This window comes from Podarcis filfolensis (assembly GCF_964270895.1).
Source record: "Podarcis filfolensis genome assembly, chromosome: 10".
NCBI classification, from domain to species: domain Eukaryota; kingdom Metazoa; phylum Chordata; class Lepidosauria; order Squamata; family Lacertidae; genus Podarcis; species Podarcis filfolensis.
The window spans coordinates 31,917,196-31,933,420 of record NC_139612.1 but is presented as its reverse complement, the minus strand read 5'-3'; the positions used below and the strand labels follow the sequence as shown (position 1 = coordinate 31,933,420).

The 16,225-nt window shown below is 45.4% G+C and overlaps 1 protein-coding gene across 2 annotated transcripts in view; it reads left to right on the top strand.

Moving 5' to 3' along the window:
- The window catches only part of PTPRR (protein tyrosine phosphatase receptor type R), a 113,210-nt gene that overhangs the window by 70,825 nt on the left and 26,160 nt on the right, over positions 1-16,225 (top strand). For both annotated transcript variants that reach the window (XM_083574515.1, XM_083574516.1), the window contains exons 4-6: positions 1,329-1,481; positions 8,811-8,921; positions 10,900-11,162. In XM_083574515.1, coding sequence (XP_083430641.1) covers positions 1,329-1,481; positions 8,811-8,921; positions 10,900-11,162 — 527 coding nt within the window. The remainder of the gene's footprint in view (positions 1-1,328; positions 1,482-8,810; positions 8,922-10,899; positions 11,163-16,225) is intronic.

Sequence of the window (16,225 nt, the reverse complement as noted above, 5' to 3'; positions counted from 1 at the left end):
ATAACGTCTCTTGCTTGTCTCAATGAAGGATAGAGAGGGATGTGTAGAAACTAGCCTACCATACAAAAATAAAAATCAGTGTTAATTGCTCTGGCCGCCTTTGCCTGTGGCCTCACCCACCATTGGCAAGTGACCCTCAGGAGTTAAAAATGTGGCCCTTGGGCTGAAAGGGAGTTTTCCAGCCCTGCTCTATATAATGTTCTGCACAACATATTCAAAGTGCATATACAAAGTTCTGGTTATTTTTGCATCCGTTCTTAACCAGTTCACTTCTGCAGAACTTATCTGGTGAAACTGGTCCGATGGGGAGATTTTACTTGCACTGTAACACAGAAATAAGTTAGCAGTGATAGACATTATATTGTGTTCCACATGTACAACACGCTGTATATCGCCTCAATCAGGGACGATTCATTTTAAAACCAAATTTAGTTGTGTGGATTATAAGACACAGTCAACATGCTCCTCTTAACACCACAAGATGGATGTGCACAGCTCATACATGGCCTGAGGAGCAGCCATGGCTGAATTTGGCAAAACGCAGTCCCACTTCTGACTCGGAAGAAATGTCACGTGGAATGTTACGTGAATCACAAATGTGAGAGCTTCACCTTTAGATTTATTAACTTTGCAACAATTATGTCTAGATCAGTTTTCCACGTTCTACTTTGGCCTTTGAGAGTTCATGGTCCTGTAGCTGGCTGGACTTACTTGTGGTTGGTTGACAGCATGTCATGTGTGCCCCTATGAGGGAGATGAAACATCTGTTTTCATGGCAGTCAGAATTTGCTGGAGCAAACTAAATGAAGTTGAAGTTGTCCAAATGTATGATGTAGTGTCTTTCTGATGGTGTGAATTCAAGTTCGGATTATTTGCTTAAGGGTAACATGGCACATTAGAAAATTGTAAATAAGTAGCTATTATCAGGAAAGGATGTGAATCACCAAATTTAATCCATGAATTTCAAACCCTCTATATTCAGCCCTTGGGGTTTTTATCTTCACACTGATGGCTTGCACCTCACTCCTAAACATTTGCATCCACATAACTGACTGTAACATCACTTTTAAGCACAGCATAAGGAAGAGGAAATTTAAAACATCTGAAGTGCCATTTGGATGTTCTAAATACCAACTGGACTCAGTTTGGTAGATATTCTACTTAATCCAATAATTCTGATTTGAACTGAGGGGAATTCACCCAGCTCTGGTCTCTCATGAACACTTGTAAGAAGAGCAAATCATAGAATCATACCATGTTTTGTTATTAGTAGAGATTTTTTTAGAGGTCCGCATCCTGCTCATATTTATGTTCTCCAATTCTGCTAGGGCAAGAAGAACTGTGTTGAGCTCTTTGTGTCACCAGTAAACAGAAAAGGCGTTTCTGAAACACTACCGTCTGAAGAAGTCTTGAGATCTCTTAATATCAATGTGCTACACCACAGTTTATCCCAGTTTGGAATTACCGAAGTCTCTCCAGAGGTAAGCAATCATGAGTATATCATGCTGCATCTCATTATTCAACACACATCTCAAGTGTGCTCTTATTAAGCACTACCATTTCAAAAGGTAGTGATATGGTGCATAGCAGATAAATGTGCTCCTAGCCATGCCTAGATTTTAGCCTTAGTCAGATGTTTCCTATCCATTAGGCAGTGATGACAGATATGTCAATTTCAGTTCTCAGCGTCTAACTTTTTCAGTCTGAAGTTTGGTTTTTCACATTTTCACATCAGTTTGCAATTTTTAAAAAAGTCCTCATGAAAATTCGTCGCTGCAAATTTCTCCCAACATACACATTTTTGCAAAGCAGTTTTGTAGTATACAGTGGTACCTTGGTTCTCAAACTCAATCCATTCTGAAAGTCCATTTGACTTCGCAAACATTTGAAAACCAAGGCACGGCTTCTGATTGGCTGATTGGCCCCGGAAGCAATGTTGACAGCCGAAACGGACGTTCACAAACCGACCCTTACTTCCGGGTTTGCTGCGTTTGGGAGCCAATTTGTTCATCAACTAAGCCATTTGGGAACCAAGGTACCACTGTAATGCGTTTTTGTGGGTTATTTTCATTAATATATGCATTTATATGCATACATTACCCTAGCATATGCATTCCATGACTTGCAAATTCAGAAAATTGTGAAGGTTGGCTACGTATTGTTTCAGCAAATGAGAATGAGGCAAGTTTGCATTTAAATGCAATCTGAATCAAATTTCTCTTCCATCCCCACCTATGAAAAGGTCAGTGAGAATGTGAGGAGCGAGCTCTGCTACTTGAAACTGCTCATTGGCCACTTCCCCCAGCTGACACATAGCTGGCATTAACCAGCCTCCTTCAGACTGATGTTAATTGCATGTCATGGTGTGTGGTTGAGGCACACAGCAGCATTAAGGAGTGGTAGCAGCCCCACACATGTTCTTGGTGTGTTTGGTAACCACAGGTACCAAATGCATGAATGGGGCTTCTGATGTACGTATTATGGGGAAAAGACCAAAGGCTCAGCCAGAAGGTAATCAAAACATTGACACAGAACTTTGTGGCACCTTAAAGCTTAGCTGTTTTGTTTTGACATGAGATTTTCAAGGCTTGTGATTAAAATTTTAGCTTATTTGAAACAAAGTGTACATCGTTTTGACTACCCAAATACGCATGCATACACTGCAATTGAAAAATGCAATTTAGCTTGAGCAAAAATTTAGTTCCACTCCATTTGAGGATATATCAACAGAGAAGAGCCTTGACTACTGAAAACTGAGTGCCTTGTGAAGCAGCATAATATAAAAGTTGGGTTAGATGCAGACTAAGTCAGGATTTTTATAACTTATCTTTCTTTGCTTATCAGCTGCCTCCTAAGATTTCATTTGCACCTGCTTTCGGTTCTCTATATGGTTCACAGATTAAGGTTGCCTTATATAGCTATTTGTGATGGGATGATGAGCTGCTTGTGCGTAAAATCCTGATCCCTCAGAGTTTGGCTAAGTTCCCAAACCTCTGTCTGTGATGGAGCTCCTTAAGCGTGGCTCCATCAATCGCTCGTTGAATCGGACAGTGGGCGTTTACGGAACTTCTTCCAGCATAAAAGCTCCTTAACGGAAACACGTCTTCTGGACTCTCGGCGTGACAGTTTCCGCCGAGGAGTGGGTGTTCCTAGGGGAGGTCCTGAAACCCCCCCACTGTTCTCGCTAGAAGTATCTCTGAGCTCTCCCTCCGACTCACTTTCCCTTGGAACTCCACTTCTCCCCCTGCTGGTCCCCTCCTCCGCTGAGTGGTCTCTCTCACCCTCCATGAGCCCTTTCACCTCCTTCGTCTCAGATGACAGTTCCCTGACATCCACCTCCCCTCCAGGGCCCCCTTCACCCCCTTCCCTCCCCTCCTCTGCGGGAGGCGAGGGAGCAAAACCCCTGAAGGAACCTCCCTCATCTTCCGAAGTTTCGAACACTTCCCTCCACCTTTTGCTGTTCCCGGTTTCCAAGTACTCCTCCTCCTCGGAGTCGGTACCTCCTTCCAACTCCGATTCCCTGAATCCCTCCAGTTCCTCCTCATCGTCGGTGGTGCCAAAGTACTCCCTTCGGAACCTCGCTACTGGCTGAGGTTTCCTGGGGAACCTTTGGTGGAACGTTTCGATCAAGACCTCGTCATGGACCTCCTCTGCCTTCACCCAGGTGTTTTCTGACTCTGGTTCCCCTTCCCACGCGACCAAATACTCCACCTGATTCCCCTTCCACCTGGAGTCGATGATTTCCGCCACATAGTTGCGGCTTTCCCTTTCTTCTATGGCTGGCCCCCGTGTGGATACCCCTTCACCTTCCCCCCGGTATGGTGACAGTAATGACCTGTGGAATACTGGGTGCAGTTTCATGTGGTTCGGTAACCGGAGTCTGAAAGCCACTGGGTTGATCTGTTGGATGACCTCAAATGGTCCCAATCTTTTGGGTCTCAATTTCTTGCAACCCCCCTTGTATGGCAACCCTTGGGTTGATAGCCAGACCCGACTCCCCACCCTAATTGTTTCACCTTCCCTTCTGCTCTTGTCTGCCTGCCTCTTATATTCTTCTTTGGCCCTTTCTAAGTGGTGTTGGAGTTGACGATGGATCGCTTCCATTTCTTCTACAAAAAGTTCAGCGGCCGGAACACTCCATCTCTCTCCTCCTTCCCCTGGAAACGCCCTGGGGTGGCACCCATAATTAGCCAAAAATGGGCTCATCCCGGTGGACACATTCTCTGCATTATTGTAAGCAAATTCCGCTAGTGCCAACTTTTCGACCCAATCGTTTTCTCTGTCATTGACATAGCACCTCAGGTATTGTTGAAGGATACCGTTTGCCCTCTCCGCCTGCCCATTGGTCTCAGGGTGCCTGGCAGTCGAAAAGTTGACCTCTACGTGCAACAAGCTCATAAGCTTCCTCCAGAATCTGGACGTGAACTGTTTCCCTCTGTCGGACACCAGCCTCAAGGGGGCGCCATGCAGCCTAAAAATATGTTCTACAAACAATTTCGCTGTCTCTTCCGCCGTGACTGCATGTGAGCAAGCTACAAAGTGACCCATCTTAGTTAACTGGTCTACTACGACTAGTATGGCGGTTTTCCCCTGGGATTTGGGCAGATCAGTCATAAAATCTATCGACACCGCCTCCCACGGTCTTTCTGGTGTGGGTAACGGTTCTAATAAACCCGCTGGTGCCCGCCTTTCTCCTTTGGCTCTCTGGCATTGGTCACACCTTCTCACATACTCCCGTACATCCTCCCTCACCTTGGGCCACCAAAACTCCCTGGTCACCAACCACATGGTCTTGTGTTGCCCAAAATGCCCCGCTGTGGGATTGTCGTGCAACTGTTTGAGTACTCTCCCCCTCAATTCCCCTTCGGGTATATATAGTGCCCCTTTGTAATACAATGCCCCGTTTCTTTCTTCAAAACCTCCGGGGTCTTCTCCCTCTCTCCTTAAACCTCTGAGCTTATCCTGGGCGTACTCATCATTGACCGTCCCCTCTACCAGTTCTCTTTGCCCCACCCAGGCCGCACCACACACCCAGTGGTCCTCTGGGATAATATGTCTCTCTTCTGGCGCTCTCTCCCCCTCCAAATATTCAGGTTTGCGAGAGAGAGCGTCCGCTCTGATGTTTTCTGGACCTGGCACGTAGCAGATTTCAAAATGGAATTTGGAGAACTCCTGGGCCCATCTCACTTGTCGTTGGTTGAGCACTCGTGCTGTTCTCCAATACTCCAAATTCTTGTGGTCCGTACACACTTGCACCTTATGCTGTGCGCCAATTAGTAAGTGTCTCCATCTCCGGAACGCTTCGTGAATGGCGAGTAGTTCTCGGTCATATACCGTGTAGTTCCTCTCGGATTTGTTCAGCTTACGCGAAAAGAAGGCACACGGTCTCCATTCCGACTTATTGCTCCCTGGCTGAAGCAGCACTGCCCCCACCGCCCGGTCTGAGGCATCAGTTTCCACTCTCATGGGTTTTTGTAAATCCACATGCAGGAGCTGTTCTTCCGAAGCGAATGCCTTTTTCAATTCCTCAAAAGCGTGCTCCGCCTCTGCCGTCCAAACGAATTTCTTCTTGCTGCTTAGACAGTCCGTGATGGGAGCCGTTAAGTGGGCAAAGTTCTTGATGAATTTACGGTAAAAGTTCCCAAACCCTAAGAACCTTTGCACATCTTTTTTGGTTTTCGGTGTCTTCCATTCCAGCACCGCCTGGACCTTGCCTGGATCCATGGCTAATCCCTTGTCTGATAAGCGGTACCCCAGGAATTCCACCTCCTTGGTGTGGAACTGACACTTCTCCAATTTCACCCACAACTGGTTTGCTTGCAGCTGGCTCAGCACTTCCCTGACATCCTTCACATGCTGCTCCTCATTCTCCGAATATATCAGCACGTCATCGAGGAATGCCACGCAATTCTTGTAGAGCAAAGGTCCCAGTACATGGTTCATGAGCGATTGAAAACAGGCGGAGCCTGATTGCAATCCGAATGGCATAACGCGATATTCGAAAGCCCCTAGGGGGGTGAACATCGTTGTCTTCCATTCATCCCCCTTCTTTATTCGTATCAGGTTGTACGCTCCTCTCAAGTCCAGTTTCGTGAATATCTTTCCCTTCCTCACCCTGGTCAAAATGTCATCAATCCTGGGCATGGGGAAAGTCACTGGTTCTGACACGGCATTCAGGGCCCGGTAGTCCACGACCAATCTCGGTTTATCCGTGTTTTTTTTGTCCACAAAGAACACTGGACTGCCCCCCACCGCTCTGGACTCTCTGATGAAACCTCTCTTCAGGTTTTTGTCAATAAACTCCCTCAACTCCTGCATTTCCCTGTCTGACATGGCATACAGCTTGCCCACGGGTAGCTGGGCCCCAGGGACCAGGTTAATCTGGCAGTCAAAGTCTCTATGCGGTGGTAGTTTATCTGCTTCCCTTTCGCTGAAGACCTTGCTCAGGTCAGCGTATTGTTTGGGCACCTTCCCTTTGTTCGCCACTTCCGTCCCTGCTATGGAGGCTTTTGCCCCTTCTGGCACCTTTCCCTCTTTGCAGTGTTCCAGGCAATGTCCTGACCCAAAGGACACCACTCTCTGATGCCAGCCCACTAGCGGGTCATGCAACGCTAGCCAGCTCATTCCCAAAATGACTGGCGCCCCTCCCAGGGTGGCTACATTGAACGCTATCCTTTCGGTGTGCCTTGCCACCCTCATAACCATTGGGACGGTCTGTAGGCTAACTTCTCCCCCCAACAGCTCCCTCCCATCGATCGTGGTGACCTGCAGGGGGTTGCTTAAAGGGAGTGTCTGTATCTGGTGTTCCGCTGCAAACTCCTTGCTCATAAAATTACAGGAGCTGCCTGAGTCTAACAGCGCCTTGGTCTTTAGTGGGTATCCGTTTGCCAGCTCTAGCAACACCTCTATTACTAGGGCTGGTCTTGGAGGTTCCGGAGTGGGCACTTTTACTGCTCCTTGGCCTGTCTGCAGTGCCCTGACAGAGGCAGACAGGCGTTGGCTTTTACTGGCTCCTGGACTTCCTCCTCCTTCCCCCCAACAGCCCCTGCCATCCCTTGCCATTCCTTTCTTTGCGGGCAGACTCTGGCAAAGTGACCTGGCTGCTGGCAGAGGTAACATTTCTTGGCGCTCTTTCCCTCCTTCTTCCTCCCTTCACTGGGATTTGAAACCGCGCGCGCGCGCGCTGTTCCAACTTCCATCGGCTCTCCGGGCGGGAAACTTGGCTCTGGAATCTCTGGAATGCGGAAATCCCTCCAACGCTCTCCTTTCCCCTCCCGCTTCTCCAAGGCTCTTGCCTCCTGGCGCGCTCCAATGGTCAGCGCTGATTTGGTCAGCTGGTCCATAGACTCCGCCCTGGGCGCCCGGGAAAGTTCGTCTTTCACCGCCGAAGAAAGCCCCTCTTCAAATAGCATTTGAATGGGTTCCGCCGATAGGTCCCACCCCAATCTATGTATCAACATTGTAAACTCAGTCCAGTACTCACGAACCGATCGGCTCCCCTGTTTGCAAGCCATCAATTGTCTGCGTACCAGTCCCTGTTCAATCTCGCTGGAAAACATCAAATCCATGGCGCGAAAAAACTTCCTCGCGTCCTTCAGCATGTCACTATTCCCTGCCATCAGGGGCCTGACCCAGTCTCTCGCCCCTCCTTCGAGATGGCCAATCACAAACGCCACTCGCGACGCCTCATCGGGAAAGTCATTAAACTGCAGTTCAAGAGCATACTGCATCTCTGTCCTAAAGGCTTGGTAGTTCCTGGGGTCCCCCCCAAACTTCTGCACCATTCCTGGCATCTTTCTTGCTAGTGTAGCGCCTTTTGCCTTTTCTGCATCCTGCGCCCTCCTTTCTTCTAGCCTCGCCGTTTGCATTGCTAGCTGGAGTTCCAACATTCTGTACCTTTCTTCCAGAGTTGGACCTCCTCCAGCTCCTCCTGCTCCTCCGGCTCCGGCTGGGTCACTCATGATGCCTCTCTGCACAAGCTGCTTTCAGGGACTGTCCGATTGCTGTGATGGGATGATGAGCTGCTTGTGCGTAAAATCCTGATCCCTCAGAGTTTGGCTAAGTTCCCAAACCTCTGTCTGTGATGGAGCTCCTTAAGCGTGGCTCCATCAATCGCTCGTTGAATCGGACAGTGGGCGTTTACGGAACTTCTTCCAGCATAAAAGCTCCTTAACGGAAACACGTCTTCTGGACTCTCGGCGTGACAGTTTCCGCCGAGGAGTGGGTGTTCCTAGGGGAGGTCCTGAAACCCCCCCACTGTTCTCGCTAGAAGTATCTCTGAGCTCTCCCTCCGACTCACTTTCCCTTGGAACTCCACTTCTCCCCCTGCTGGTCCCCTCCTCCGCTGAGTGGTCTCTCTCACCCTCCATGAGCCCTTTCACCTCCTTCGTCTCAGATGACAGTTCCCTGACACTATTGAAGGAGTTGTGGGCGGAGATACAAAACAAGTCAACCGAAAGTTTAAGCAATTCCAGTTACCTTCTCACCTGCTGAACCTGGTGATTTCCAAGAAGGAATTAGACTTGGCTATATAACTTGACACAGTTCGATTCATGGGTAGAAAGACTTTTCCAGTGCTCACTAAGGAAGGTATAAAGTCTCCTTCCTAGACAGGTTAGGGTGGTTTTTGTATCGTATTTGTTAGAAGTGTGATTGGAACTGATTCATCCAAGCATTTTATATTATAGAAAAACACAGCAAAGATTTTTTAAAAAAAAACCTTCATATCTACCTGACAAGGGCTCTCAAGTGTGCAACCAAAACAGTGTAATTACATTTTGTTTTGCTTTTGTGTTTTTATAAAATCAAAGAAAAACGTCTTGCAAGGCAAGCACGAATCGGGTAAACTCTGGAGCAAAGAAGGATTTTATGCTGTCATCATATTTCTGAGCATCTTTGTTATCATTGTGACATGTCTGATGGTAAGTCTGTTTCTTTACATTTTCTTTAGCTCATGCTTGTCTCAAAAGCCCAAGCAGCAGATTTGTGCCAGAAGTATTTACATAATGCAGTCCAGTCTTTAAACCACTAACAAAAAGCAATAAAAAATTATGCACAGCCAGACTTGATGTAAGCTGGGTGTTTGCATCTGGAACGACTAAAGCTTTGCTGCAGCTGACTCGAAAACGGCTTACGCCTCACATTTATTTTGTAAGGGGTAGAGCCCAACTCAAAGCATGTGTGCTTGCTTACAGCCAGAGTTGCTGAGCATGAGGAGCTCTCCTCAAAAATCAGTAAGCGTTCTTCTCTACGGGGAGAAAGAGTAGAACAGATGACACCCAGCCATCAGTCCTTCTACTAAACAGCTGATTTGTGTGTACTTACTGCTTTTTGGAGAGGGCTTCACAGATGAAGGCTATGCAGCTCGACTGGTGGAGAGAAACCATGGGTGATATTTTCCCACTCAGGGTTGAGCTATTGAAGTTAGTTGTTAATTAGATTCGAAGGCTCGACTCTGACTAGGACGTGCTGAAGACCACCCTATGCAGCACTCTTTGCATAGACCATTCTTCATTCAGCTGGGGGGGGGGGAAGAGGGCAGAGGGTAGATTAGGAGCCCTTTGAAGGGAAGTTTTTAATGTTTGATGTTTTTAATATTCTGTTGGTAGCCACCCAGAGTGGCTGGGCAGGCCCGACCGGATGGGCGGGGTATAAGTATTATTATTATTATTATTATTATTATTATTATTATTATTATTGGATCTACTGGTTCAAAGTAGCATCGGAGCTACTTTGCTTGGTTGGTTGCAGGTTGTTTGGGGCAATTAAAGTGAATTAGCAAATATAATAAATATATAATAAATAATAGTAATGAAGTATATCGTCAAATGTTTATTATTCCCAACTGCTAAACACCAAAAATGCCCCCACCTTTTCATTTATGCTCATGAAATAAAGGAAGTTGGGGGCAGGGAGCAGGGAGCAGGGAGCAGAAGTCGATTTTTCTGTGCAAGGATAATGCAGTTCTCATACTCCAAACAAAATCCCGGGCTAATAATTCTGAATTGAAAATGTCTATTTTTTTGCATCCCGTTCTGGTTGATGGATCTTGAGGTTCTACTACTAAAAAAAAGCAATGTAGATTCCACATGCCTGAAATCTGCTGACTCCAGAGCTGGGGGGTATTCGTGCAGAATCCTTTGTATATATGTCCCTTAGATGGACTGGAGTGGTTACATTTTTTGAAGTGTATGCTAGGAGTATTTAAGAGTTAAATGGGAACCTAGATTGTAATAAATCTATAGATTCTGTGGGTCCTGGTGTGGGAGTAAGGTCCATTGAACTGAATGGGGCTTACTACTGAATAGACAAGCATAAGATTGCACTGTTGAGAGGTATGGGGCACTGTGCAAGATTGCTGTTTGAAGGAAATGATCAGTCTTTTGATACGTTTTATACATTCTGTCCCAACATTTCTTTTCTTTGCAATAATTCTGGCTCAGTTACTTCCCACTGTATCTCATTTATCTTTTACAAAAAGCAACTGAAATGATCAATATTGGCATGAAGATGATTCCCAAAGAACCCTCAGCTGCAGACAATACAAACTGAGGTTTATTTACAGGAAGTGCTGAGTATTCTGGTCTCATCCCTACCATACATTTAAAGCACATTGCATGCAGATTTTAAACACACGGCTTCATCCCAAAGGATCCTGGGAAATGCAGTTATTAGGACTTTAAACAAACTACAGTTCCCATGATACTTTAGGGGGAACCATGTGCTTTAAATGTGGGTGTGGCCTCTTTTGAAAAGAATCTGTAGCACAAAATGCTCATTTTAAAACATTGCCACTGACATTCTTTGCCGTTGACTGATGCCTCGTTTAATCCAGTTTGTCTCTCCCCCCTCCCCCACCAAATTTAAGATAAAATCAGCTCTTCTCTCTGTTTTCAATAGGTCCTGTACCGACTGAAAGAGAAAATACAATTTTCGGTGAGACAAGATAAGAACAAGAAACAGGAAATACACCTTTCATCCATCCCGCTGCAGAGAACTCCGTCTGAGTACAAGGCAGCAAACAGAATGGTCCAGCCCGAAGCGGCTCCTAAAGCTGTGAATGTCATAGTAGATCCACAAGGGCAGTGTGCACCTGAGATCAAGCCTACCCTTTCAACCAGCCCATCGCCTTTCAAGATCAAGTCAGTGGGGCTTCAAGAAAGGTAGGCTTACGCCTCTCCAGATGCAGTTTGCCATTGTTCCCCTTTGCAGTTATAAGCAGGTGAGACAAGTGATGTGGCCCTGCAGATGTTGTCGTGCTCCTCTTGCCATCAGTCCCAGCCAAGCAGGAGCAGAGATGATGAGAGCTTATTCATTCATTCCATCTGTATGCTGCCCATCTACCCAAATGCTCTGGGAATTTTGCTCCAGCAAGATACAGAAGGCCACAGGTTGCCCACCCCTGCTATAAAGGATGTTATTTACTGAGTACTTTTGATATTATAATTTGCACTTAAACTGCCAAGTATTGAAATAATGTTTGGAATCGGTAAAGGTTAAAAAAAAAAAAAAAGGTTGGAACCTTCCGAATATTTCCAAAGAGGAAAACAAACATGCTTTGAATCCGCAATGTGATCTTTTTGGATTGAGTGGTTAATTTCATCATTTTGCTTTCCTGTGTTTATGTCCTGGCCTCGGTTGCAGCACATCTGCTGGAAAGCCATCAATTAGAAACATACCTTCTAGTGCAAGCACTTTTCATAAATCATCAATATGCTGCGCAGTGACTCTTGTTGGCTAAAGTGCCTAAGCCCAGCTAGCAGACAAAAGAAAGATGCAAAGAGCATGCAGGCAACAGAAGCGAGGTGGGAGGGTGGGTGGGAGCTCAAAAATATTGTTATTTAAGAGCATTGCTGTTTAGGAAGAACAGATTCCTTTTAAACAACAGCATCTCACCAATAGATGCATTTTCATCAAAGGTATGTCAGAAATTGCAACAGTGTACAGGATGTGTACTTAAATGTCTGAATACTTAAAAGGGCTTCCCTTTTGTTCAAATAAAGGAGTCCTGCTGGTTTCTCTGTGCAATAAAATAGTCAACAAGGAAGAAAGGCCATTGGTTCTCAAGAGGGAAATGGAAATTCTACAGATATTGCCCAGGTTGCATGGATATCTGTATCTGGATGGGGAACCATAACAGCTTCCACCAATCAGCCGTTTTGGAGAGAGACCCAATCAATCAGGAGAAAGATGGGGAGCTGGCTTTGGTACCCCATCACCACTGCCTCTCCTTTCCCTGCCAAAGAGCTAGTAAATGGAGATCTGCTCAGTTGGATTAGAACCATTATGTATTTAGTGATCCCAAAGCTTCTTTTGAGATCTTGAAATCTGCACATAAATGTAGTAGTCTATCACAATCTCTCTGGATTACTGAGCTGCAGATAGACACAAATTTTATTTAAAGAGAACAGAGTAAGACCGCTCCCCACACCCCTTTCAGACGTCATGTGGTTTTCTTCCTATGGAGCAACTACAGTTCTGGCCAAGTCATTATTTTTACAAGCTGGAGAGGGATTATTAACAGGCCCGTGCCCTAGGTATACATGCTAGAGGCATAAATCCTTTTGCTTATAAAGGTGGCCCCTTTGACATTGGTTGAAAACATTGCTATTATTATCATGTTCATAAAAAGTAACAACATAAAGTGGTCTTCAAAGTGCCCTGCTTCCTGCCTCTCCACCCCAGATCGGTCTTAAAATATAGCTTAGGTTGGGCTTTTGATCCGTACAGAACATTTTGCTCCCCTTAACACACTTCAATATGAAATAGCACTCTGACAAAGTCTGAAACAGGTGTACAAAATTCTAGCTAATATGGGATATATGATATGAGCAGACAGACTGCATTGTTGAACAATTAATGCCTGAATTGGGTGGGGTGCAGCAGAGAGAACTAAGCGAATCAGGTGTTCGTGTGAAATAGTTTCCTCATACGCGACATTGTCTGTGTGGTGAAGAGAAAAGGGCATGTCTGCCCCCCAAAAATGTGTACTATGTTTCCTCCCAACATCTCTCTCAACCATTCTCCATCGGTGAACAAGAAAAGAAATAGCATTGGAAAGGAGAGATTTTTTTGGGGGGTGTGAAATTCTCATGGATGAGGTGCAGGGGTTTAGATTATTGTAAATTATCCTTATAGTAGCTCTTCAAGGTAGGACAGTTTTAGCATTCCACATATTGCAGATGCAGGCTGAGGTGATGGCAACTTGCCTAAGGCTTCTCACAGTGCAATCCTACACATGTCTACTCAAAAGTAAGCCCCATTGAGATCAATGGGTTCGGCTCCCTGGTCAGTGTGATGGGGATTGTCATTCGTCACCAACGTAAAGTTTGAACCAGGAACATCTTGCCCTGAAATTCACATTCTCAGACAGTGTGTGAGACAACCAGACAAATACTGATGTCTGAAAAATCGAAAGTAGGAAATATCAAGTGGATATAATCTGATGGACAATCACAGTCCCAACACATTATCCTAACTATTTTTGAGCAGCTTCAATGCTGTGCAAAATGCCACCGTGTACAGTGGCGAAAACATCGTTAATCAGGATTATGCCACATCTTTCATTATACTACCAGGCATTAGTTCTTCTAGAAGCTTCCTGATTATTAGCAATATTTTGTGAGCTCACTAAATTCACTCTGGAGTATTATTTAAGTGCATATGGTGTGGGCTGAGAACTTGCCATAGAGTTCTCCCTGGTGTAGGCATGATGCTGTTGCTTGATGGATAGTGACATCTAGCGGAAGAAGATAATATTGTCAGTGGATCTTCTGTTCCATCTGTTACAAATTCTTGTAAGAGTTCATTCGAGAAATTAGAATGTGCCCCCTGGTGGCAATCTTTCTGCTTTAACCAGCTCAGTAGTCCATTTGTATTTCTCTTTCACTATAGTGTGGCCTAATATTACTATCGTAAGAGAAGTTACTGGGTAGTAGCAATCTGGGGGAAGGTCTCTTTCCCCCATGTATGTGTATGTGTTTGGGGGTGTTGTTGTTCTTGTTTAGTCGTTTAGTCGTGTCCAACTCTTCGTGACCCCATGGACCAGAGCACGCCAGGCACTCCTGTCTCCCACTGCCTCCCGCAGTTTGGTCAAACTCATGCTGGTAGCTTCGAGAACACTATCCAATCATCTCGTCCTCTGTCGTCCCCTTCTCCTTGTGCCCTCCATCTTTCCCAACATCAGGGTCTTTTCCAGGGAGTCTTCTCTTCTCATGAGGTGGCCAAAGGATTGGAGTCTCAGCTTCAGGATCTGTCCTTCCAGCGAGCACTCAGAGCTGACTGGGGGTAGTGATAATTTTATTCTCTAGTGTTCACAGAGGAAATCTGGCATTGGCAATATTGATCTCTACACAGTGAAAAAGAGAGCGGATAATAGGATGCATGCCTTCAGCAACCATTCCTAAGTGGTACCAACTGATCTCTGTGGATTCCATTGGCTACAGATCAGGAAGCAGCCCGTTACACTGGCACAAAGCAAGATACAGCATTGACTGGGGTCATTTCCCCTTCTTAGACTTGCCTTTACTTCATCTGTTCCCCTGGGCCTCAGCTAGCTTACCCTTGTTCATATATCTTGGGGTAGAGAGAGAGAGAGAGAGAGCCACAGCAGTTAAAGAGGTGGGCAACTGAAATATACTCAGAGTCGAGAGTGGATTTCATACTCTTTATTCAGCTCATAGTGGTGAGGAGGAATGGAAGTTCCCCACAATATCTGCTTTATATACATTATTTACACAATGGGCTGCATGTGATTGGCTAATTCCAGGATTCTCCTGTAGGCCAATCAGGTTGTGGATTCACTTCCACCAGGAGCTGGATTGGGTGGCTCCTGCGGACCAGTCATACTGCTGCATTGTTCTAGGACCAATCAGACTGCTGCATTCTGAATCCTATTGTTCTAGGACCAATCAGACTGCTGCATTTTGGAACCTATTGTTCTAGGAACAATCAGACTGCTGCATTTTGGATCCTATTCAGCTCAGTACATAACAGCAACCTTTTCAGGATCAAAGATCAACTTCCCACTGGAGAAAGTGACTATAGATGCTGCAGGCCTCAAGTCAGCCCCGTCCCCAATGCCTACCTAGGCCTACTGATCCCAGGAGAGCAACATGCAGCACTCTTCCTTGTAATTCTAATTAGATTATCTAAATACCACAGACTGGTGTCATTTATGGGTTTATCCTATCACGTTTCACGTGTTTTTATTTTTCAAACACAGATGTTAATGGCTGAGGCTGCAATCTTAACCCCACTTACCTGGGAGTAAGCTTCATTGCTCAGTAGGACTTTGAATAGACATGGGATTGTATCCAAGGTTAGTGGACCCATTGGAATTAATGGACATGACTAACTTAGGTCTGTTAATTTCAATTGATCTACTCTCAGTAGAACTTAGTTGGCTGCAACCCATTATCAGGATTGCCCTGCAATTTGGGGAAATCTATACTGGACCTAACTGTCAGGGGTCCCTTTACCTTTACCTTTATATGTTACAATGTGGGGAGCAGTGCTGGATTTATGTATAAGCTAAACAAGCTATAGCTTAGGGCCCCACTCTTTTGGGGGGGGCAAAAAAACAACCTGGATGTACATTTCCAAAATATAAGATAAAAAACAAATAAAATAAAACCTACCTACAGCAACAGTGTTTTGTGTTGTGTAGGCACCTATTTGTTATGTGCAAATGGCTTTAGATACCCATTAGGTCCATAAATTACCATATAGCATATATTCAACACAAAAAACAATGACAATTTGTTGTTGACAAAGGACAGCTGGACATATAAAGGGCCCCATTACCTTCAGTAGCTTAGGGCCTCATCCAACCTAAATCCAGCCCTGGTGGGGAGCCCTATTAATGCGCAGGCATGTGCAGCCTCTAAGCGCATTTAGTTCAGCAGGTATAGACTAGGCTGGAAAAGGCCACCATTCACCTGTGACAAGCTATCTGCTTTTTCAAATACTTCTGTGGGAAAAAAGCAGGGCCTCAAGTGTTTCTTCTGCTCTCATACCTTTTAGGTACTGATAAATTCCTTCCTTTCTAATATTTAATTAATTGAGCAGAATTGCTGGCTTAAGTATCGCTGCTTCTGCTATTTATAAGCTAATTATTATTAAACATTTCCTGCCTTTATGGTTCAGCATTCTGTTAACGGACTTTCGGGCATTGTGTAGCTCTCTGCAATTTGAATAATGAAACCGAGCCAGTGTTTGTGGATGG